Below are 26,147 nucleotides of genomic sequence, written 5' to 3'. Positions count from 1 at the left end.
GTGTTGTAGTTCAAAGGCATTATAGGGAAAGAAAAAGAACGAAATGCAGCAAATGTCATGAGCCGTATAGATCTATCATGTCATCATAACCCATCCCTACTAGCTTGGAGATCTGCAAGCTCCAAATTCAACTAACGGGTGTGGAGATCCTCAGTTTACTTTTTTTTCTTTTTCCCGAATAGAACTAGTCTCAGTTCTGGTTAAGATTTCATTTGACACTCCCAATCTACTCAAGTTCTCACAACCAGGGTATGATACATGATACTCAATTCTAACAAAATGCAATAAACCAATGTGTATCAAGATCCTACTGTCATAGTTCATTGTTTTGACTTTTGTTTGTCTTCCACATCTTCTGAAAATTAAGTGGATAATAGAGTGTTAAATCAAAATCAGGAAATACCATTTAGTAGATCATAGTTCGATGGAATTTCCTTGACCATGCAATGCTGTTGTGCGTGCGACCAACATATATGGCCACTGCAAGCTTTTTGCAATCTCTCAGTTACAATTGGTCCTCCAGAGAAATCCTAACTTCTATCCTTGATTGGCACTTCTCAATGGGTATTCGCATAAGCATTTAGATTACAAAAAAAGTTGAACTGAAAGGGGAGGAAGAAAATTAACCTCATTAAATAATCAAACTTATTCCGAGGCATGAACAAAGTTGCGAATCAAAAAGCTCGCCACGACTTGACCCTCCAGAAAAGTCCATCCAAGTTGTTTATCTGCCCAATCGGTCCCAATTGGCTCCTCATGAAAAGCTATTTGACAGGCAAACCAACCAGAATATTCCAATTCATTTCCAGAATGGCCAATAGATCAGCTAAATTTGCCAAGTTCCATCTTTTTTTTTATTGCCCTTTGACCATGGTATATGAATGAGTCTACAATTCCCGAAACTGTGAAAACACCTAAACAAAAACCAACATGCAGATAATAGTAACAAGTTCAGTCAAAAAATATGGGACCATACGTTTTTTATTTAAAGAAGATACCAGGACTGCAAATATGTACGAAACCAAATACCTTACAGCTTGTCCTTGAGGTATGAATTTCCATTACTTAAAAAAAATACAATATAGAAATAGGGAAAAAGCTACCCTAAATTTCTAAACGTACAACATAGACCAGACGGAGCAGTACATAGATCAGCATTTTCCAGTAGGGCAACCATCCATATGCATAGATCTCAGATTAAGGAATGTTCGAATTCAAAATAAAAAACTCATTTACATAATGTGATGAAATTAGGATTCATGTCATATGAGAACCTAGAGGGCCTCAGAAGAAAAACAGAAACTCGAGCAATCCAGAATTTGTACATGATCCTCTATTAATGCAGGTACTCACACAACAAACCTTAAATCTTTACAAAACCGCCCCCCCCCCCCAAAAAAAAAAAAAAAAAGAGAAGAAAAAAGACAGTTCTTATGTGCAACTATATTAAAATGTATGGTAAGATTGTTTCAAATTAGGAAGTGCCAAAGGAACAGCTCCATTATATCTATCAAGAGGTACCAAATATTAGAGGGTGGGATTTGCAGGTTGTTCAAGAGATTCTTTCAACTAAGCTTAATACTCAATGAAGAACACAACTGCACACAAAGTTTTGTTAGGAACCTTGTCACAAGTGGTGGCCAGTTCTTCATGATCTAGCCATCTGTACACATTTACTTAAGGGGCCCAAAACAAGGTAAAAGAAATGATATACATTTTTTTTTTTGGGAAATATTTTTCCGTCTGGGAGTGTGGCCTACACCAGCACTCCCATGTATCTATCTCTCTCCTCCTCAAAACAAGGGGGCAAGGGTGTCTTTTCATTGGGGAGGAGAGAGATAGACTCATGGGAGTGCTAGCCTAGGCCACACTCCCAAACAGAGTTCTTTTTCCTTTTTTTTTTTTTTTTTTTTGGGGGGGGTGGGGTGGGGTGGGGGTGGGGGTGGGTGGGTGGGGAGGACACTTTCATTGTTCATTCCTCCCAACATTAGAAATCTTTTCAAATGCTCTCGATAGTTTTCTGACTTCAAGATATCCATGTCTAAGCCACTTAACAATTCTCTATGTTTTTTTTATCAAAAAAAAAAGGGAAAATTACATCCGCCTCCCCTGTACTTTGGCCTAATTACACGTTCCTCCCCTTGATTTTCCCACCTTACATTTTGACCCCTTATGGCTGACCGTTGTTAGAGTGCTGTTAGTTAATAGTTTGAAAAGACAGTATTACCCTTTACTAACAAATTAAAACTGCATTTCCTATTCTACCCTTTTCATCATCTTCAACCTAAAACACCTCTTTCTTTCCTCCTCCACCGCCAGCACCACCAATACCACCTCCACCACTATTGCCGCTGCCTCCTCTTCCTCCTCCACCACCAACACCATCACCACCGTCACCGTGGATGGTGATATACGAGGGTCTAACCTGCCAATGAAACTCAAATTTGATATTAACTAATTAATGGCCAAACAGAAAGCTCATATTTAAGGATCCCAAAAATATGGTTTCATGAGAGCTTGCACCAGAAACCGGAAACACCTTCTATAGATCAAACTCATTCCATTGTTTCAGATTGGTTGCAGAATGTGGTCTAAAGGGGAAAAATAGAGGGCACAAGCAAGTTGCTCCGATTTGCATATGGCTTTGGAAGACCGCCACCTCCACCGCCGTTTAATTTCTTAAATATAGGTGATTTTTCTCGTCCGCCGTTCTCCTCTAGTATCATTGTAGTAGTCTGATAAAAACAGAGGTCGGAGAACATGGGCATGAACCTTCACCGTCTGAGGTTGGACCTAGCTGCTGCTAATTTCCAGGCTTCTGTTGGTGCTGGGGTCTGGAGCGATTCCGACTCGTCCTCGGTCGTCGATTTCAGCCACCACCCACAGAGTTCTCCTTTGAGATTCGATTTTGACCTGAATCTCCCCTCTGCGCCGAAAGTTGTTTGATACCTCAATTTGGGCGTCGCCGGTTCAGATGGGACTTTTTTTCCCCAAAAAAAATATTTTTATTTCTCGCTTCTTTAGTTTTGAACAAAAAATCGAGAGCGGAATTGTATGTAAATGTTTTTTTTTTTTTAATCCAACACTGGTTCTTTTGCAACTGAAAAATCAAAAGTTTCTCCATGTTGTTCGTTACTACAGCCATTGTAACCTTTTCACTGAAGAGAGAGAAAACGCAGAGATGGGTTTCTCCATGTTGAAATTGCCCTTTGTTTTTTTGCAGGTTGAATGGTTTTAGATGAAGAGATAGAAAACGTAGAGATGGGTTTTGAGTCGCAGGAGTGATTTTTTCTTTATATTGATTCTCTCTGGGTTTGCGGAGAATTGGTTTACAGGAGAACTGAAAACCTAATTCCATAGTGGAGTGTTAAAATCGATAACGCTATCAAGGAGAAAATTTCCAAAAGATATGTGAAGAAGAAGAGAGGGGGAGGAGGGGAACAGTAGAAAAATTAGGGCTTTGTGATCTGGAATCGTAGAATAAAAACCCAGAAGAACCAGCTATCGCGATGACGAAACGATGTTCCCTGATGGATCTTATGATTCGAAACCTACGAAACAACGATTCTAACTATCCATGGGAGCCTCAGTAGGGTTTTTGGTTTATAACACCACAAGCTCGAAGGATATATCGGTTGGTGGAAGGAAGAAGAAGATGATGGAGAAGAAAAGAAAAAGAAGATCAACAGTGGAGGAGAAGGTTCAGCTAGGTTACCTACCGTTAGGGTTTAGTGAAGTGGAGAGGAAGAGATGGAGGTACTCCATTTTTGTTCTCGCCGGAGTTTGCAGGAGAAGGTTGGGATTGGAGGAGCAGGAAGAGGAGGAAGAAGAAGAAGGGTAAAAGGGTCTATTTACATGGATCAAAGGTTAGTGTGGGGATTAAATCAAAAGGGTAACTGAGTCATCTCACAAGGATCAGGGTTAGTTTGGGGATTATGAAAATTTTTACTATGCCACATCAGCATTTAACAGACGGACAATAACGATAGGGGTGTAATAGTAGTTATTTTCAAAGTAGAGGGGAGGGATATGTAAGGTGGGAAAATCAAGGGGAAGAACGTGTAATTAGGTCAGAGTACAGGGGAGGCGGATGTAATTTTCCCAAAAAAAAATAAAAAACAATTCTCTATGTTGAAGCAAGCAAAAGGAAAAAATTTAAGGAGATAGCTCCATTCAGCTTGCTTAACTGGAGGGAGGAGAGACAGAGAGAGAGAGAGTACCTCCAACTATAGCACAAACACTTGTCAGGAAGTGCAAGAGCGATACATGTTCCTCTCTGAAGGTCACCTGCAACATTCAATCAAATTAGAGGTGGAAAAAGATAAGAAAAATACAAGGACCTCCAATGAGGTTGCATTGCTATATTGACATTCTTTTGAACTACAATTTACATACTATTTCTACAGTTGAATCTATATATCAACCTGCTTGGGTATTTTTAGAGTTTACATGCATGTTGGCCTATCCGGATTATCAATTAAAGATGCTGAGCATGACCCCACATCCATTTAAAATACGTATAATATGCACAAGGTTGACTATCAGTTTGAATTTTATTAAGGAATGGCTTGACCACTGAATACACACACACACAACAAATAAACATATATTCATGCAGATTATACATAGACGAATCCTGGAATGAACTCCAACAGTTATTTAGCTGGACAGCAAACATCATCATAGTAAGATACAGAACTTGAGGCCAATAATAATATATCGATATAAAAACCAGGAAACATAGTAAGATACAGAACTTGAGGCCAATAATGATATAATGATATAAAAACCAGGAAACCAGTACCTACAGAGGTAAGAGAGGAAGAAGAGAGAGAAGGAGAACACGATGGGAGGAAGAGAAACCCTAGTGCTCATGGCAGGATTCAAAACTAGCAATCAAAAAATCCAAATCTGAAATAGAAGAACCCAGGGAGATTTCACTTTTCAGCAGATCAACGTGTCAGATGGACACCAAATCTTGCCGAATTGACCCTAGTGGATGGTCCTTGACAGCCCTAAAACCTTGTCAAAATCCAATGGACAGATTCACTGTTATAGGGAAAATATCTGTCCAAAAACCCTAAAAAAAAAAGGGATGCCACTAGGGTATGGAGATAGCAAAAATCTTCAATAATCAATACCATGTGAAGAGAAAATCCAAGAGATCACTGCCACATGTAATATGCTTCATGTTCTTGATGATTTCAATGTAGATTCATCTTCCACAATGATCCATGCAAGAGAAACGCAAATCAACAACATTTATGGAAGAAACCCTAGTTTTTCTTCATGTCACTACCAACTAGGGTTTCATAGAATAGACATAGCAGCATAGGTTGCTGCAAACCACAAAGAGAACACCCTAAAGGCTTTCAAAACAGAGATTAGGGTAGTAAGGACTGATTATCTGGGCTCTGACACCATGTAACAATATAAAAACCAGGAAATTAGTACCCAGAAAGGTAAAGGAGGAAGAAGAAGAAGAAAGGAAGAGAGAAGGGAGAGTATACAATGGGAGGAAGAGAAACCCTAGGGTCACGGGAGGTCATTCTGAATCCTATCGTGAGCCTAGGTCTACCTACTTATAACTTAATAAACATGAAATTACAAGTAAGACAGAAATAGTCTATCACGATTACAACTAAACCCACAACTAAGCACAACCAATAATAAAGACATTACATAAAAACCACTACACTATAATGTTTAACAGATCAAATATGGACAAAGGATGACCCACCTTAATTGGCGATAAGTCATAAAAGAAGAAAACTCCAGGAAGAGATGAAGGACGACCAAATTCTCCACCCCTAAAATGCTCTGTTACAGAGAACTGCAAAAAATACACATGCTACTGCATATGAGGTTACATGATCAAAAAAAGTAGGATAGAAGAAAGTGGCAACTTAGACATGTATAGGAACACCTGGTTTGACTGGATAGTATGTCCATTTATGTCAGTATATACAGTAGGAACCACCTGCAGAATAGGCCACAAACCAAGTAAACATCCTCATTTTTGAATAAGGGTTTTCATGATTAACTCATTACACCTAATTAATGTATACAATAACATATAAAGCAAGATTAAGTGGGTAGACACCATTGAAATCAATATATAAAAAAAGCTATCATATCTAATCAGATTGAATATATCTCATGTTTTTATATTTTCTAATCAATATATATATATATAAATAAAATTAGTTAAACAAAAACTGCATTTAATAAATAAACATTCGTACAATGTTTTAAAATCCAATCCAGTAATTCAAATAGGAAAAGGGTAGTGGGTATGATAAAGCTGGTTCAGCTGCGGGGTCAAAGTAAGGGGAATGGTCAAAACTACTTTGCTAGGCAAGATATTGGTGCGGTTGAGAGATTTTTTTTTTTTTTTTTAACTGTATTTGGAAAGTTTTATGACCACCTTCCTAATGGAGTGTCAATCTGTGACGAGACTTGTGGTAAGAGAGTCTAATTTAGGAGTCTTTATTTTGGATTTATTTCTTAAATTAGTATTATTATTTGTTTAGGAAAGGGGTTACACACTCATGGGAGTCATTAAATAGTAAATAGCGTCAAATTAGGAATTCTAATTTAAGAGTCAAAAGTCAAATCGTGTGGGGACACAGGTTTTTGGCTTCTGTTTATTACCTATACAAAACCTCATAATCAGCATATTTTGAGTGGAATAGACTTGGGTTTTTGCTATGGATAAGAGAATAATCTCTTGCAAATGACTGGATGGTCAAATCCTAGCTTTGTTGATGAGAGTCAGCCCCTATCTCTCTCTCTTTCCCATAAAATTTCTACACTTCTTTGGTTCTACTTGGGCCCATTACCCACAGGTTTTCTAAATCTGTCAACATAATAAAGTCCCCTAATGGGAAGAAAATTCATACTTATCCAATAACAATGTAGGCCTAACTTAATTATGCTTTATAATAGTAATCACTTATCAATCATCAGTTTCATATTAAATTTATATTTTGTTTCTTAATAAAGAGCTACATTTGAGAGGGTCGACCTCGGCACAATTGTAAGGTTGCTCCATTGCGACCTAGTGGTCATGGGTTCGAGTCGGGAAATAGCCTCTCCGCGATGCGGGGGTAAGGCTGGGTACATCTCTCCGAATCCCACAGTGGTGGGAGCCTCGTGCACTGGGTACGCCCAATAAAGAGCTACATTTCCAAATTTTAAAATTACTTTAGTTTTCAACCGCACATATGTATGTGTAATTTTTTTCAGTGATTGGCACAAAATAAGAAGATTTTATCTCTGTAGTTCAAGTTTCTAAGTGAAATAGTCTGTCTAAGAAAAACTTGGATGCTTACGTGAACACAACATACATCTTTAGTTTAATTGTCTCATTTTTAGTGTTGACTTGTCTATGAAGTATAAATGACTCCCTATGAATCTCATAAGAACATCACACGAGGCAATACCACCCAATAGATGGGTGGATATTTGATCCAGTAGCACTATCTTGGTTGGACTGGCATGATCCAATATGGAAACCCAGACCAAAGCAAACCAGAACCCAACTAGGCTTTTGGTTTAATAAGGGTTGGTAGGGTAGAGTAGGAGATTGAGTCCAATTTTCCTTCCAACTCTATTAACCTCCTAAATCTGTTTAGAATGTTATGAGGAGTCTGTATATATATATATATGTTAGAAGCCCTGTAGAACTGAATGCTTGCGTGTCTTAATTGATCACCCAGCCCCTTTATTTATAATAATCCAGAATTACAACTTATTCCTACTCAAAGTAGAAATACAACTTATTCCTAATCAACGTAGGAATGCCCCCCTTGCCTATGCCTATTAGGAATTCCCATTACAACTAAGAATCCCAAATAGAGATCGGTCAAGGGGAAAAATTACAGAAAAGGAAATAAAAATAAAAGATAAAAACAATAAAACCAAAAGACTAAATTACCCCTATCGGGTAATTTAGCCTATCTCAACACTCCCCCTCAAGTTGGAACAAAGATATCGATCATGCCCAACTTGACTAGATTGGGATGAAACAATTTCCTAGACAATCCCTTGGTGAAGATATCAGCAAGTTGATCAGCAAATGTCACAAAGGGAATACAAATCAGCCCATCTTCTAACTTCTCCTTGATGAAATGCCTATCCACCTCAACATGCTTGGTACGATCATGCTGTACTGGGTTGTGTGCTATGCTGATTGTAGCCTTATTGTCGCAGTACAACATCATAGGAAGACAAATAGGAACACCAAGATCTTGTAGCAAACCTTTAAGCCAGAGTAACTCACAAATACCTTGTGCCATAGCCCGAAACTCAGCTTCGGCACTAGAACGAGCAACTACATTTTGCTTCTTGCTACGCCATGTGACAAGATTTCCACCTACAAAGGAGCAATACCCAGAAATAGACTTGCAATCCGCAGAACCAGCCTAATCAGCATCAGTGTATGCTTCTATCCGTAGGTGACCATGTGCAGACAGAAGAATTCCTTTTCTAGGAGCTGACTTCAAATAGTGCAAGATACGAAGAACAACCTCCATATGAGAAGAGTAGGGATCATGCATAAACTGACTCACAGTACTCACGACGACAGCAATGTTAGGACGAGTGTGTGAGAGATAAATCAGCTTCCCTACAAGTCTTTGGTACCGGCTTTTTCCTTGAGCCGAACAGTAGGATCCATAGGAGTATTTGAAGGATGGCAGCCTAACAACCCGGTTTCAGTCAATAAGTCTAGGACATACTTCCTTTGGGAGAGAAAAATGCCTTTAGAAGATCTGGCCACTTCAATCCCAAGAAAGTATCGTAGTTTCCCTAGATCTTTAATCTCAAATTCTTGTCCAAGGAAGGTCTTCAACCGTCTGATCTCATCACCATCATTGCCAGTAACCACAATGTCATCAACGTAGACTATAAGAACAGTGAGTTTTTCACCAACCCTCTTTATAAAGAGTGTGTGATCAGCATTACTTTGCTTATAGCCCACAGAAATCATGGCCTTGTGGAACCGGCCAAACCATGCTCGTGGTGATTGCTTCAGCCCATATAGTGCACGCTTCAGCCTACACACTTTTCCTTGGTTTCTGTCACAAGAGAACCCTGGTGGAATGTCCATATACACCTCCTCATCCAGTGCTCCATTTAGGAAGGCATTTTTTACATCTAGCTGTTGCAAATCCCATCCAAGGTTGACTGCACAAGATAATAACACACGAACAGTATTTAACTTTGCAACAGGTGCAAAGGTTTCCTGGTAATCAATGTTGTATGTCTAAGTGAACCCCTTGGCCACAAGTCGTGCCTTATACCTATCCACAGTGCCATCCACCTTCTGTTTCACCACAAACACCCATTTACATCCAACGGTTTTCTTCCCAGGTGGAAGAACCACAAACTCCCATGTGTTATTTTTCTTCAAGGCCTCCATTTCTTCCATCATGGCTACCTTCCACTTCCCATCTGATAGATCTTCCTGCCAATTGTTAGGAATACGAACAGAAGAAAGAGAGGAAACAAAAGCACGAAAGGATGGGGAAAGGGAGTCATAAGAAACAACATGAGATATAGGATGCTGAGTGCAAGTCCTGACACCTTTGCGAAGAGCAATATGTAATTCAGTAAAAGGAACATTACCAGGTGGAGAGGCAGGTTCTGGATCCGGGTTCGGCAATTGGATGGGTACTGGGGCAACACTTGATTGAACCTGCTTATGTTTCCTTCCCTAGGTCTTCACAGTACTGTTATCAATCCTCCTCTGAAATTCACTAATAGTCCTCTGGACAGGAGTCTAGACTGGGGTAGTTTGCTCCCCCTGAATAGAGATGGTCTCCCCCTGTATAGGGATCTCTCCCCTGACTCAGGGGAAGTACTAGGAGAAGGCCAAACTGGTTCGGATTCATTGTAAACAGACTGGAGTGGAGGTGGAGAGTCTATGGTCAGCACATCTTCATTAACACTCTCCCCCTGAAGAGGTGGGGACACATACTAAGAAATATTTTCATGAAACACGACATCCATGCTGACCAAAGTCCGGCGGGATGGAGGGTAATAGCATTTGTACCCTTTCTGTGTAGCAGAGTAACCTAAGAAAATGCAGCGGAGACTACGTGATTCATGTTTACCAGGGGATTTTGTATTACTGGCATAACAAACGCAGCCAAAGACCCTAGGGGGAACGATAAAGGAAGAACAGCCAAGCAATAGTTCAACAGGGGGTCTATAATTAAGAACCCGACTAGGCAGCCTATTAATCAAATAGGCTGCAGTAAGGACAACATCCACCCAATAAAGGGAAGGGACATTGCGAGCAAACAGAAGAGCTCTAGCCACCTCCAAGAGGTGGCGGTTTTTCCTTTCAGCCACCCCATTTTGGGCTAGAGTATCAACACAGCTGGTCTGATGGAGGATTCCATGGGCAGCAAGATATTTTTGGAACTGACCTTCCATATACTCTGTCCCATTGTCACTCCTCAAAATTTGAAGAGTGGCATTAAATTGGGTCTTAAACAGCTGGTGAAAATGCTGAAAACATGAAAACACTTCATTTTTTGTGTGCATAAGGTAGACCCATGTAAACCTAGAATAGCAGTCAATAAAGGTTACATACCACCGATGACCAGAAAGAGAAACTTTTCTACTAGGACCCCACACATCAGTATGAACAACATGAAATAAGGAAGAAGATCTTTTATTAGAAATGGGATAATTTGAACATGTCTGTTTAGCCAAGACACAAGGCTCACAAAAGAAATCTTCCTTATTATAATCTTTAACTAAGGCTGGAAATAAAGTGGATAAAGTACCTAAAGGGGGATGACCTAGTCTAGAGTGCCATGTGTGTAATTCAGAAGAGAAAGATGCCGGGTGACAGAGCCTAGAAGGTAAAGCCTGGGTAGATGCAAAGTCTCCATCAAGCAGGTACAATCCGCCATGCACTTTACCCGATCCAATCGTCTTCCCCGAGTCCAGTTCCTGAAAAACACAATGAGTGGGAAAAAAGGTTACTTTACAATTCAAAGATTTGGTGATACTGCTAATGGAAAAAAGATTAGTGGTAAACTTGGGAATATGCAACACAGATGACAGTGTAAGAGAAGGAGAACAACCAATGGATCCTTCCCCTAAGATGGAGGAGAGGGACCCATCAGCAATTTTGACTTTATCTTTACCAGAAGTAGGAGAATATGTATTAAAGAGGCTGGAAGAACCTGTCATGTGATCAGTAGCACCGGAGTCTATGATCCAATGAGTGGAGACTACTGATGCACAATGACCAGCAAAAGAAATACCTATACGGGCAAAGAAGGAACCTGAATAGAGGTAGCGGATGTGTTCAACAGACGTCGGAGAGCCTGGAGTTCTTCCTGGGAGAAACCAATACCAGTAGTGGGAGTTGGAGCTACACTTTCAGTGTGATTGACTTTGTTTTTAGGCTTAGCACAACCACGTTTGGCCTCAAAATCAACAGGCTTCCCATGTAATTTCCAACACTGAGCCTTAGTGTGATATGGCACACTTCACAGGCTCTTTGGCAGTAGCAGTAGCAGCAACACTGTCAGAAGAAGTATCTGGGGTGGAGCCAGTAGTCTGTAAGGCTGATCTCTCAACTTTGGGAGTGATCATCATGGCAGCCCTTTGTGTCTCTTCACTGTGAACATAAGAAAAGGTCTCCTCTAAAGTGGGGAAAGGAACCCAACCAAGAACCCAAATAGGATCATAAACATCATTAAGGCCAACTAGGAAATCATAGACCCGGAACTGATCATCATAAGAGTGATAGGCAGTAATGTCAGTAGTAGTAGTAGTAGGTTGAAACCGAGCATAGTGATCCAATTGCTGCCATAAACACTTGAGGGCAGCATATTATTTAATGACAGACATCTCCTTCTGAGTAGTATTTTGGAGTGTCTTCCTGATTTTATAAACCTGAGCACCACTACCTGAACGACCATAAGTTCCCTTGACAGCAGTCCATATCTGAGTAGCAGTGTCAATGAGCAGATACTGACTGGAGAGGTCAGTGGTCATAGAATTCAAAACAAATGACATCACCATAGCATCATTGGCAGCCCATTTAATACGGGCAGCACCTTCTTCAGTAGGCTGTTTGGTGGTGCCAGTGAGATGGCCAGTGAGTCCCCTACCAGCCACGGTCAAGGATAGTGATCTGGCCCAAATCAGATAATTCGTACCATCAAGCTTAATGGCAGCAGTATAGGGAAGAAAGTCATTCCTAATCTGACCATCTCCTCCAGAAGTAGCAGTAGACATCTCTGAGTCACCCATAATTTAGCTAGGCAGAAATCGAGCCACTAATTTGAAAAACACAGATCTTCAAAAAAAAACTGAATCGAGTGACTTGAAGTTGCAGCACTTTCAGCCGTCAGAATAGGCTGAAAGATAGATCGAGTGATCCTCTAGTAGTGGGGAAGAAGTCCTCCAAAAAGGAGCTGATTCTAACTAGCAAATAAGAAGCACTAATTTTAGCAAAAAATTAGGGCAAAAAGGCTGTTTGGAGAGAAATCGCAGAGCTGAATCTGTCTTGGCTTGATTCAATACTGCAGTCTTCAAACAAGAAGAGGTGTGTGCCAGGGATAGCAGGAACCAATCTCCAGAAAAAACAGAAATCGATCTTCAGCTTTGTGGGAAGGACTCGATCTCCAATGGTGGAGGGAACCTGTCGGCAGTAGGCAACACCAGTAATCTGCAATCTTCAATGAGGTGAATGCGAGGGCAGCATCTAAATCTGCATTAGATCACCTCATAGGTGCTGCCCTGAATGAAAGAGAGGAGCCGAGAGTGGTGGAGAAGGGAGAAACCAGAAACCGTGGGAGGGGGGAGAAAAAAAACCAGAAAAAACTTGAGAACTGCTTCTTAGATCAGATTCTGCTCTGATACCATGTTAGAAGCCCTGCAGAATTGAATGCTTGAGTGTCTTAATTGATCACCCAGCCCCTTTATTTATAATAATCCAGAATTACAACTTATTCCTACTCAAAGTAGGAATACAACTAATTCCTAATCAAAGTAGGAATGACTCAAAATAGGAATGCCCCCCTTGCCTATTCCTATTAGGAATTCCCATTACAACTAGGAATCCCAAATAGAGATCGGTCAAGGGGAAAAATTACAGAAAAGGAAATAAAAATAAAAGATAAAAACAATAAAACCAAAAGACTAAATTACCCTTATCGGGTAATTTAGCCTATCTCAACATAATGAACAGAGTTGAATATTGAATGAAATTGCGTTGAGTTTCCTCACAGTTGTGAGTTGTTTGTGTGTTCTGCCTGTCAAAGTTGATTGACGGCTACTACTACCCTTCCTCTGGTCTCTTCCTCATCTCAGGTGCAATCTTCCCTTCACCATTCTCTTATTCTTGTTCCCTGATCCTTTGTTGCTATTATGTTCTTTGTTCCTGTTATTTTTTCTGTTTTCTATCCGTTCTCCGCTACTAACCAACAGGACTGAAAGAGATTTGATCGATCTCCCTCTTTCATCTCCAAATTTGGTGTGCTATTACCTACCCCAAGGAAAACCCAACCTGTGAAATCTGGTGTACAACACCTGTGTGGTTTGTGAGATAACTCCCTGAAACCAGACCTGATATTCTTTCTTCCACCAGGTATTATTTCAGAGAAATTTCATTAGTTCTCCGCTTGCTGGTTTGACTGACTGTTTCTTGGAGTTTAGAGGGTTGTGGGCATAGTTCAAAATCACGCCGAAATTTCCGCCAAAACAAGATCTGCTATGTTGAAATAAAAAAGCGGAATCATTCGGAATTTTCGGTCTAAAAAATTCACCGTTTGTCAAATTTTCAGTTATTTTGTTTCGGTATTTCGGTCATTTTACACCCAGAAATGGCCAAGCAAAACTCAGAGAAAAAATACAATATTTCGGGAAAATTTTGGTATTTCGGAAATTTTGGTCTGGCCAAAATGGCCTTCTGAAACGAGATTTAATACTATGGTTGTGGGATTGGAACTTCTCCAGTTGACTACAGAAATGTGAACCTTGATCTGAAATCAGCTTCTTGTGGCACCCCATGCTGACAGATAATATTTTCATTAATAAACTTAGCTCCCTTTACAGCTGTAAGTTTGGCATACAACTGAGCTTCTACCCACTTAGTGAAGTAGTCTATGGTGACTAAAATGTATTCAACTATTCATGACCATTAGAGGACTTTGGAATAACTGGACCGAGGAAATCTATGCCCCAAGTTGTGAATGATTATGGCGAACTTAGAGCATGTAACTCCATAGGTGGTGCATGTATTAGATTGGTGAATATTTGACATTTATGACACTTTTTGACACGATTCTCGCAATCTGCCTTCATAGTATTCCAATAGTATCCTAATCCTAAAGCTCACCCTATCTCTGCTGGTTTGCTGTTAGTAACGTGGGAGAAAGGAGATATCTTCTCCTTATTTGTTATTAAAGACCAAGTTTTATGTTATTTACACAAATACCCTTATATTTCCAAGTGTGTTTATTTCATTCCCCATTGTCATTTTAATTTTGAGAAACACCTCTCTACTTAAATATTTGCTTTCAGTTGGGTCCATAACCCCGTTTCTCTTCATTTGTGGGTCCATATTTTTTATTCATTTACAGAATTGTCACTGCTTCCTAATACTTGGATCCACTTCACCTAAGTGGGCACATAGCGACCCAAAATTAGGATTTTGGAACCCAAAGTTGCATTAATTGGCATCAAATCCTCCTCTTCCATACCCTAAAACCTGATGGCCAATAGTGAGGTAATTCAACAGCTCAACTTCCACAACGAGGAAATCGGAGCAGACATTACCCATCTCACAGATGGGTTGATCATCTCACCACTAGTGCTAATAAACTCAACACTATTGCCACTTCACTTGAAACCCTGATGGCATCCATACATGCTTCCATTGATGGGCTGATCCCTTCCAAAAATGGATAGAGCCCAATTCATACAGGGGATTCTTTGAATTCCATCCCACAGGGCTCGTCTCATGCTACACCATCACTATATGGGCCTGGCTAACCTTTTGACGATGCTCCCTATGGAGCTGGAAGAGGAGTCAATTTGGATGTACTCAATTTCTATGGAGATAATTATTCAGAGTAATAACTTGTCAGGTTCATAGCTTAGAGGTATTCTTTCAATGGTATGGATTAACCAAGACCAGGAAGCTTTTAATGCCAAACTGAAGGGTATGGCTTTAATCTGATGAATCAAGTGCCAGCAGCAGGAACGGACTCAAGGCATCTAGTTGGTAAACACTTGGGCTGAAATGAAAGAGAGGCCAAACCGCAAACATTTTCCTACAAACTACAAGCAGTTGTGCACCATTTGTGGGTTGGTAGATACAGTACAGTGCGACATTCTACCTCTAAAAGTATGTCACATCTTCCTTATTGTAGGTTGGTATATACGGTACAGTCTGATGTTCTACCTCTATAAGTTTGTCACATCTTCCTTGGGCGACTGGTTAATTGACAAAAGGACACATCATTGTAGGTATAAGAATACCTATTCCTTCAAGCATGATGAACTAGAGATGAAGCTTCTTCCCGCGAAGGACCTCGCAACCCTTAAGCTCAAACGAACAATGGCGTTGTTTCTCCTCTAGTGAGTTGTTTTAGGTAACATCCTTAATCATCATTCAAACTAGATGGAGTCGAGTACTTTTTAGAGAGGGACAATTGATGCAGTGCCATTATCGTGGTTGGACCGAAATGATCCAATCTGGAAACCTAGACTAAGGAGAACCGCAACCCAACTAAAGGTTGGTAGGGACTTATTAATTACTTGGAATTATTTTGTACTTTGGACTTAAATTTTATATGGGAGTTTATGTAGCAATGGTAGAGTAGGAGATTGAGTGCAATTTGCTTTCTAATTTTATTTACTTTCTATTTCCACTTAGAATATAATTAGGAGTATTTTCTTATATATAATGTAAGCAATCAACATAATGGACAGAGTTGAATATTCAATGAAATTGAGTTGAGTTTTTTCACAGTTGTGAGTTGTTTGCATGTTCGGCTTGTCAGAGTTGGTCGACAGCTGTGCTACCCTTCCTCCTCTGATCTCTTCCCCATCTCAGGTGCAATCTTCCCCTGATAGGTTAAACTTCACACAACAGCAACAAAGTTAAGCCAACCCATAAGTAGAACCGTAGGGTAGAAATTTCAGCAGCAAAGGAGATCGATGGCTAAGGAACCAAGGCTTAGATAAGCCCAAGTTCTGATTGAATCGGAAGTCAGGGTGGAAGAACAGTTTCCCCAAGTTTGATGGGGATCCAATGGTTTGATCGATGGTTATAAAAAAGGAAGGAATAAAGATAGAAACAAAGGTAACAGATTTAGCAACAAGCAAAATATAGAAAACTGCTGGACAGATCAACAATTAATTTGAGTCGAAGGTGAAGTCCAATGAGTGGATACATTCCCCCAAGGATCACATCAAACTGATGGTTAGATGGAGAGAGAACATAAACATGAAATTAGTAAGTAGGTCAGATTTAGTAACTTACTAATCTGCTGCAGAACTAACCATTAGATGGAGTTTGGTTTCTGATTGATGGAGGGGCTCCAACAGTAGATAAACTCTTTAAAAAAAACCAAAGGGGAATCGATTGGGAGGGGAGGGAAGTAGAGGGTTAGAAACAGAATTGGGTCTCAAATTTACAGTAGAATCCACTGGCAGCAAACTTGGACAGCAGAGAAGGATAGAACCACCTTTAATCTTAGGGATCCTCCCAGCCGTCACGGCACAAGGAGTGGTAGGAGATCCACCTACCCTTTCCATCTTGATAGAACCACAAGGATAAAAAATCTCTGCAGAGCAGAACAGCAGCAACAATGGCAACAAAACACATTCACAATTTGGGAGGCTAATCCTCTTCTGAAATTTTATTAACTTACATAATAAGGCCAAGGGCCAATGTTGATTCAGCTTTGGAATAGGATTCCTTAGCTGAAAAGACTTGCAAACTATTTCCCCTTCTAAAAATCGTGGAAAGGGAGGAATTCAAATCAAAACAGCTAATTAAAAGAAGATTCCTTATCAGCCAATAGGATTTAAGACCCTATTAGCCAATAGGAGCACTTTACTTAAATTGAACCAATTGGATGCAACCAATTTGAACCGGTTCAATTAAAAACAGAAAAAATAAACTAAGTATAGGAATTTAAACAAATGGCCAAGCTATTAACTAAGTATGGGGGGGTCAAGGTCCAACCTTAGCTAACTACTCGATGGGCCCCATGTGGGAGTGGGACTGGTTCTTCTTCTTCCAACGGATGTGGGGCTTTGATGCTGCATCAGCTCTCCCCAACTTGAAAACATTCATCTCCGATGAATGGCTAGAGATCATGGAATGGTCATTCAAATCAGGATCAAGCTTCTTAAGATCATCCTCATTTGGTGGCTTGAACTTGTAGGCAAGCAGCAGCTCTTTGATGGGCGGGAAAGGCTGGACTTCTGGCTGGATAGCAGCCTCTTGAATCATCACATGAATACCTCTTGTATCATCACCCAAGTCTTCGTAGTAATTAGCCACATCATCATCATCATTAGGAGGATAAGCATGTAGACCTTTTTCTTCATCATCATCATGGGCTTCTTCCTTTTCAGCCAACAGATCCTATGGCTGTTATGTTGGAATTGTTTCAGAAACTTGCTGCTGAACAAAGGGCTGCAACTGAAGCCCAGAAGGCTACAGTTGATGCAATCGAACCAATTGGATGCAACCAATTTGAACCGGTTCAATTAAAAACAGAAAAAATAAACTAAGTATAGGAATTTAAACAAACTGCTAAGCTATTAACTAAGTATGGGGAGGCCAAGGGCCAACCCTAGCTAACTACTCAACGGGCCCCACGTAGTCGGGCTGGTTCTTCCTCCTACGGATGTGGGGCTTTGATGCTGCATCACTAGGGTTGCAGAAAAATATAATAGAAATAAGGGGAAGAAGGGGATATGACCAAGGCCTCTCACATATGGCCTTGGTCAGTCAGTCTCTCACTAACCACAAGGGCATCTCAGCACTCAACTGTATCTCACAGCAATAAAAATGGCACAAGCTAATATTCATCCAACTATTCAAAATCAGTGTGTGTGTGGGGGGGGGGGGGGGAGGCTCTAAGGCCCTAACAATATATAGAGGGTAATAGTGACTCTATAAAAGGATAACAAGTGTCTAAGAACAGTCCTACACAAGTAGTAGGGCTGTCTTGTATAATAAGGAAACTAGAAAATAGTAACTAATAGGATCCTACCACATATGTAGTGAGATAGGTTTTACTATTTACAGCAACAACCTTAGAACTAGAAAGTTACTAATCTAAACTCTAAAGATACTAGAAATAAAATTAGAAACAATATACCCATGCAAAGACTAGATATTAATATATAATGTAGTAATGGGCCCCAAACATGCCCACCAATTGGACCAAACCCAGCCACAAATGCTGGCTCGATCTGGCTAGACTGGCTGGCCATTTTCTCTTCATCCTCCTTCGATCTACATCATCCCTTCTCCATTCTCCTATTCTTCTTCTTTGTTCCTTCTTGTTATTCTGTTCTTTCTTCTTCCATTCTTCCTGTTATTTTTTCTTCCCTATCCTTTCTCTGCTACTACCGAACCAACAGGACAGAGAGATCTGATCGATCTCCCTCATCCCTAGCTCTTTCATCTCCAAATTTGGGGTGCTATTACCTACCCCAGGGGGTCGACCCAACATGTGAAATTTGGTGTCCAACACCAGCATGAATTGTGAGATAACTCCCTGAAACCAGACCTGATATTCCTTCTTCCGCCAGATTCTATTTCAGAAAATTTTCATTAGTTCTCTACTTTATGGTTTAACTGATTATTGCTTGGAGTTTAGCGGTTTGTGGGATTGAAAAATTTCATCCTGATATTTGAGTTCGATTGAAGGACATATGAGAAAGGTCTCTCATTCGCAAGCTCACCTTATCTCTGGTGGTTTGCTGTTAGTATTGTGGTAGGAAGAAGAAAATATCTCTTCCTTATTTTGTAATTAAAGACAAGTTTTATGTTATTTACACAGAAGTCCTTATATTTCCAAGCATGTTTATTTCATTCCCCATTCTCATTTTAATTTTCAGAAACTCCCCTCCACTTAAGTAATTGTTTCCAGTTGAGTCCACAAACTTGTTTCTCTTCATATTTGGGTCCAGATTTTCCATTTATTTACAGAATTGCCACTGCTTGCTAATACTTGGATCCTTGTCATGTAAGTGGACCCATAACGGCCCAAGATAGGGTTTTGAAATCCTGGGTTGCAGTAATATTTGATTTAAGTAGTGGTAAAAAAAATCTAGTGATAAATGAGCAAGGAGATATACCTTAATGAAATATTGATACATTCCACTTGGTATTTGTTGCATCCACTGCACCCTGTAAGTTTGAGACAGATATTAAAAAAAGGACTTCGAAGAAGAAGACGGTAGAAGAAAGAGTCAGTGTGCACATGATCTTACAAATGACAATTTTAAAACAACAGTTACAGTATTTCAGTTTATTGAAATATTGAATGGCCAAGTGCGACGAGGAAGTGTCAATTACCCATCAAGAGGATTCACAACACCTGGGAAATATTCTCCGAAAGATAACCTATTGATTTTGTGACTTATCTGTACCATGCAAATAAATGGATAAGATTCTGTTTTAAATTTAATTGGAAATGAAAAGAGATTTGTTGACAGCAGATAAAATAAAACCCTTCATTGTATCACAATAAATATTGTTAATGAAAATATTAGACCCTTTCTTTTGATGCTAAAATTTCATGTCTGGGATTTTCCTTACATTGAAACTATCTTTCTGGAAAGGCAACAAATCATGTACATGAACATTTGATTGCTGGAAGCTTTTCCCCGGGGCGAAGTGAAAATTCCCAGCCACCTTATTAACTTCCAAGAATCCATATAAATTACATCCTTCACCTTCTTCTTCTTTAATCCTTTGCAGGAAACCTTCTCTTTTGCACTAAAATGTCACGCATGCAAATCAGATATACAATATGACACACCCAAATTCTTGACAAAAGTTTAATTTCAACCGTACTGGAATAGAATCATGAACCACAATTATACTAAAATAGATGAGCATAACCCATCATTTAGCCAAGCAAATACACTGAAAATTTTACGTGCTAGCAAATACATGCATCAAAAAATTTGATTAGGAAACTAACACATGATTTGATATCCAAAACTGATCCGCTATTTTTGGCATGTTGACCTAAATTTTAGAAAATGGAGAGTCCTGTATACATAGAATGAATTCATTTCAATGTCTGTCATATTTCTTCACACGTTTGAGGCTGGAAACAGCCTCTCTGCGAAAGCGGGGGTAAGGCTGTGTACATTATGACCGGATGGCCCTCCCTAGACCCTGCAGTGGCGGGAGCCTCGTGCACTGGGTACGCCCTTTTTATTCAGAAGCTACAACGAATTATCTTGGCACAGCATGCCATAGATACCTTCACGCAGGATCAAATAATGTTAGCATCCGTCTCATCAAGTCATCACCATAGTTGTCAAAGCGACAAGGTGACCCAAGGTGGTAGAGGGGTGCCTAAGCGCTTAGACGACAAGGCACCCACCTAGGCAACCAAGAGTTAATTTTTATCCCCTCTTTTCTGACATTATTTAGTATGCTACAATATATACCTCATATCATCAAAAATCAACATTAAGCCACATCAAAAGTCAGCAATAAGTCACATCAACTCATAAAAAATCAATGTTAACCCACATCAAGTCATCAAAAATCAACATAGAACTAAAAGATAGCAGAACTGAAGAAACAAGTTATTGAAAGTTTGAAACAATCAAAACATACATTTGGTTTATACTGTTCTTGGAAATGATCATTGTCCTAGTCTCACATTTGGTTTATACTGTTCTTGGAAAATATGATCTTATTTATAACTAATTAAACTGCTCTCGATTTAGAGAAATGTTCTTGTTCTCTAATAAGTTTGACTGGTCAAATGATTTTATATGAGACTTTTTGTATTAGGTAGAGCACAAAACTAGCTTTCCAACAAATCCAAGACTACTTAAATCTGATTTATATTGAAGAAGTTATGTTCCAATCAAACCTTATTTGGTGTGCGCAATTGCTGTTTAAAATCGCACTGGATGGAAATAATTTTTAGACATCAAAACAAAAAGATTATTTTACCGCTCTTTCGGTTTTTAGTGATGTTTTGGTATAATAAGATTTTAGAATTTTTAGATTTGAGAAAGACCCCAACATTTTTAGTGATGTTTTGGTATAATAAGATTTATAGAATTTTTAGTTGAAAATTTCAACTATCGCCGAAATCTAGTTTTTGTTCTTGAACTGGGGGGTTGACTTTTTATCCCTTTGGAATTTGATTTTTAAATATTTTTATTGGATTCAAATAGGTGGTATTTGCTTATTTATGAATACTATCTTAAGTAATTGAAAAACATTTACTCAGATGATATTTGACGTAAGTGTCAAACCTGGTTCGATGCTAATAAAACCAGCACTTGCACTAAGGCAACAATTGCCAAGACCCCCAAAAACACCACCTGGATGCCAAGGCGATGCCTTGACAACTATAGTCATCACTGTTCTATGAGCACAGTTGCCAAGACTCCAAAAAACCTGCCTGGATGCCAAGGCGGCACCTTGACAACTATGGTCATCATTGTTCTCTGAGCTGTGCCTATGGCATGTCAGTCAATGATGACAGGTTGAGCCAGATGACCAAATAGCTGAAGATTTACATTCAGGTAATCTATAAAAAGTCCAATCTAGCTTCAACATTATAATTATGCTCTTTCCAATTGGATTTGAACTGTCGTGACTGAAGTTGAAACAAAAGAAATTGGATATTTTTCGCCCAATACAATGATAAATTAACTCGGTCAAGAAATTTACTGAATTTCAACTTTATTGCTCAGAATTTTTGTGGAAAAGTATACAGACAAAATACTTCACTTCAATATTTAACTAATATGGAAGATTATTCTTCTGTTATTCTATTAGTCTTTTTTATCAAAAAAGCAACGAAAAAAATGAAATTCATAAAGAAGAAAATAGAAGCACAAGGCCACAACTTAGAGCAATTTATAACCCTAACACCCCAAAAGACATGGCAGAAAACATCAGAAACAACTCAGCACCCTCCCTACATAGGCAAAGGAATAGAATTCCCATAGCTCCAAAAGACCTAGAAACTCCTTGCCTAGCCGAGGAATCTACAAAGCCATTAGTCAATCTTGGCGGCACAAACATCCTGGGCAGCAATAAACCTGATGTGCCTAATAATGGAAGGAAATATTCATTGTTCCTCAGAGGTAGACCTGACCCAAGAAATGATGGTTGTTGAATCTCCTTCCACTAAAACATTGTCAAAACCTTCTCTCAAACAACTCCAAACCAAAGCGAAGCAACAGCATCTCTGCTCTTATGGAGTTTCCTTCTTCAATAGGCGCTGAATCTGCACTAACTACTGATCCATAACCTGAATTATATTCTCCTTACCACTGAAGGTCCGAGATTACCAATAGAAAAGGCATTGAAGTTTAGTTTGGTAATTAGATCAAGTTTGAATTAACAACTCCAAAGCAAATTCCCTGAAGGTCTCCTAAATCATTATGCTATTGACCTTTTCTTAAAATATTTTACATAACTTTGCAAAATCTTACATCCAATCAGACACAGTGTTCATTTCTTCCAATATTTCCTACATACTGCTATTCACTGCAAACTACTAGGGTTAGTCACGCCTTTCACATTTTCACGTCCTCTCCAACAAATTCCATCAGATTTAACTAGCTAACCATTGTCCAAAAAGCTGTTACAAGGGTCAATTCATATGTTCCCTGTTCAAAATGTTTACATCATAAAAAATTATAGGGCAGTCAAAGAGCAAATATATGAGCTGATGATGTATGTGTTTGAATAGGGGAAAAAGGAAAAAAGAAAAGCAAGAGTGTACTTAGGCTAATCAGTTTAACCATGGTTTAGTAATCGGTATCGGATCGGTAGATCTAACCCGTTTCCATATGGTGCATGCTTGCTATGAGTTAAGTATGATGGCCACATGGCATAATCTAACCATGCATGATGGCCACATGGTGTGATCACCAACAATTTAAAAAAAAAAAAACTGTTAGAACCAAGGGGGAGGGATGCTGGCGCAGGAGGGACTGAGGGGGAGGGGAGGGAAGCCGGAGTGGGACTGCAGGGAGGAGGAGGGGAGAGATAAATAGAGAGGGAGTGGGATTTGCCAAGGGGGCAAGGCAGGGGTAGTTGAAGGGGGCAGGGAGGACAGGGATGGAAGGGAAATGGAGAGAGATAGGGGAGGGGGAGAGAGAAACAGAGAGAGAGAGAGAGAGAGGGGCGGGGAGGAGAAGGAAAGGGAGAGCGCGGGGGAGGGAGAGGGGCACATGAGTATTTTTTTTAAGGCCAAATTCACAACCAATCCCAAAAGTGGATCGGTGGGGGTTTCCAACGGATTCCAGCCCGATACCAATCGAATTTCCAATTCCGAAATCCATGGTTCTAACCAATCCCAATCCCATAAATTTGTTGCTTATCCGTGCAATTCAACCATTATCAGTGTTGTCAGGACTGTCAGTTGTTGGTGTTTAAGATGTTACATAGCTGCACAAAGTCATTAGAAGGATTGCTTCATCCTCAAGTATCTATAGGTGTTTCATGCTAAAATGAGTATATAAATATCCTTCAGAGCATATACTTAGATGAGCTTTTTCAGTTCACAGCAGTATGGTGTTTACTGATTAATACAAATTTTTAAAATATATTTCTTTGGATTTGGCATCTAAATAGTGGCCTACAGTAACTCCTAGAACCATAGTTGTCAAGGTGGCAAGGCGACCCAAGGCGGTGGAGGGGTGCCTAGGCGACCAAGTGTTATTTTTTATTTCTCCTCTTTTCTAACATTATTTAGTATGCTACAATATATACCTTATATCATCAAAATCAATATTAAGCCACATCAACTTATCAAAAATCAACATTAAGCCACAACAAGTCATCAAAAATCAATATTAAACCACATCAAGTCATAAAAAATCAACATAGAACTAGAAGACAGCAGAACTAAAGAAGCAAGCTATTGGAAGTTTGAAACAATCAGAACATACATTTGGTTTATACTGTTCTTGGAATTGGTCATTGTCCTGGTATAACTAGTCTCACATTTGGTTTATATTGTTCTTAGAAAATATGATCATATCTATAGTAATTAAACTGCTCTCATTTTAGAGAATTGTTCTTGTTCTCTAAGAAGTTTGACTGGTCAAATTATTTTATTTTTACATGAGACTTTTTGTATTAGGTAGAGCACAAAACCATTTTTACAACAAATCCAAGATTGCTTAATTCTAAGTTATATTGAACGAGTTATGTTCCAGTCAAACCTTATTTAGTGTGCGCAAATGCTGCCAAAATCGCTCTGAATGAAAATATTTTTGTTAAATATCAAAACAAATGAACATTTTACCGCTCATTTGGGTTTTAGTAATGTTTTAACATCTTAAGATTTATGGAATTATTAGATTTGAGAAAAACCCAAGCATTAGAAAATTGAAAATTTCACCTCTCGCCGAAAATCCAGTTTTTGATCTTGAACTGGGGGGGTTGACTTCTTATCCTTTTGGAATCTATTTTTTAACTATTTTTATTGAATTCAAATAGGAAGGTATTTGCTTATTTATGAATAATATCTTAAGTAAATTTTATTGTAACTGATATTTGGCAGAAGGGCTGAACTTGGATCGATACCACTAAGTAAACAGTCGCCTAGACCCCAAAAAATCCGCCTAGAAGCAGCGCCTAGACGACACCTTGACAACTATGCGTAGAACTTCATCTCTACAAGAAACCCTTTTCTCTCATATGTCGGTCCTACTCCTAAATAACTTCAAATCCAACACCCCAACACTCTAAACACAAATTAGATATCAGTTAGGTCATTGTGTCCCTCTGGAGATGGAAATAGAAATGGAAACAAAGAAATATGAGTACATGTGTGGAATATTGTAAATGAAAGAAACATTACAGAAATGGTAGGAATTTTCAAATAAATTTTAATAGATGATAGAATAAGAACAAAAATATAACTAAAAACCATCACATAAGCAAACAAAACCACCATTGGTAGGATATCAATACATATTTAATAATGACCCATGTTATTGCTTAATGATTGGAGTAACAAAAAATTGTACTGTGGGGTACAAAGTGGTATGTACAACAATAGGGAGAGTGTCCCTGTCGTGGCTGGTTACTTTTGATTGCTTTAGTTTATTTCTTTCCTATTTTAACTAGGTTTCTTATATTGTAATTTATCTGGGACTCTTTCCCTGTTTTACATTGTCATTTCATATTATAAATATATGCGGTAGAGGGGACTGCCAATCCATCAAGTCTGCTGATCTCCTTGGCAGTCTCACCTCTCCCTTCTTCAATCTTCTTCTTCTTCTTCTTCTTTCTGCATGGTTACTGGTGTTTAGGGACTGGTATTGTCACAAAGTATTTCTGTCACATTTTGTTTTTTAATAAAGACAATAATTTGGGGGGAAATATCGAGAAACAGTCATATATTTCACACTGTACCGCATCATGATCCTTTCTTGAGCCACATGGAAGCCTCCTCAAGACAAACCAACAATTGGATGGGAAACCTTCTAACTTGATTAGTTCCAGGTCCATCTCCACTACAAGGGCCACCAGCTGCAGAACTTGTATAGTGTATTTCCAACCAATTTTTAATACTTTGAATCAACACATGGGAAAATGGGGATCATGCTGAAACTTACTAGACAAATAGATGCTAATGTAAACAGGTGGTTCTTCGACTGGCACCGGAATAGATTTTGGGCAAGATGATGGTGGGAAAGCTGCTGGTACTAGTATCGAAACCATAAGGGGCATTTACGCTGGGACTGAAGCTTTGATATTCGTGCCTACGCAGCCTGTTCGCATCTCGCATCAATTCCCCTATGGAGAAGAGGAACAAATTCACAAAGATGGAGCACCAATGAAGATGCCAAGTGAAGGAACGAAGGCTTCCTTGACAGGTCAAATAAAGAAAATCTTTGCCCTTTTACAATACTTA

General features: G+C 39.2%; 1 protein-coding gene across 2 annotated transcripts in view; it reads right to left on the bottom strand.

Annotated features, from left to right (window-relative positions):
• Positions 1-486: 486 nt before the first annotated feature.
• The window catches only part of LOC122662224 (endoplasmic reticulum-Golgi intermediate compartment protein 3-like), a 36,705-nt gene continuing 11,044 nt past the window's right edge, over positions 487-26,147 (bottom strand). Inside the window, exons 7-13 of one of the 2 annotated variants that reach the window (XM_043857803.1) lie at positions 19,826-20,005; positions 19,583-19,650; positions 19,363-19,414; positions 5,927-5,980; positions 5,741-5,851; positions 4,221-4,287; positions 487-914 (exon numbers count right to left, since the gene is read on the bottom strand). In XM_043857803.1, coding sequence (XP_043713738.1) covers positions 823-914; positions 4,221-4,287; positions 5,741-5,851; positions 5,927-5,980; positions 19,363-19,414; positions 19,583-19,650; positions 19,826-20,005 — 624 coding nt within the window. In that variant the 3' untranslated portion in view covers positions 487-822. The remainder of the gene's footprint in view (positions 915-4,220; positions 4,288-5,740; positions 5,852-5,926; positions 5,981-19,362; positions 19,415-19,582; positions 19,651-19,825; positions 20,006-26,147) is intronic. The other variant, XM_043857812.1, reaches the window with a different exon arrangement.

Source organism: Telopea speciosissima, chromosome 1, assembly GCF_018873765.1.
Source record: "Telopea speciosissima isolate NSW1024214 ecotype Mountain lineage chromosome 1, Tspe_v1, whole genome shotgun sequence".
NCBI classification, from domain to species: Eukaryota; Viridiplantae; Streptophyta; class Magnoliopsida; order Proteales; family Proteaceae; genus Telopea; species Telopea speciosissima.
Note: the sequence above shows the minus strand (reverse complement) of the source record. Positions and strands in the feature narration are given on the sequence as shown.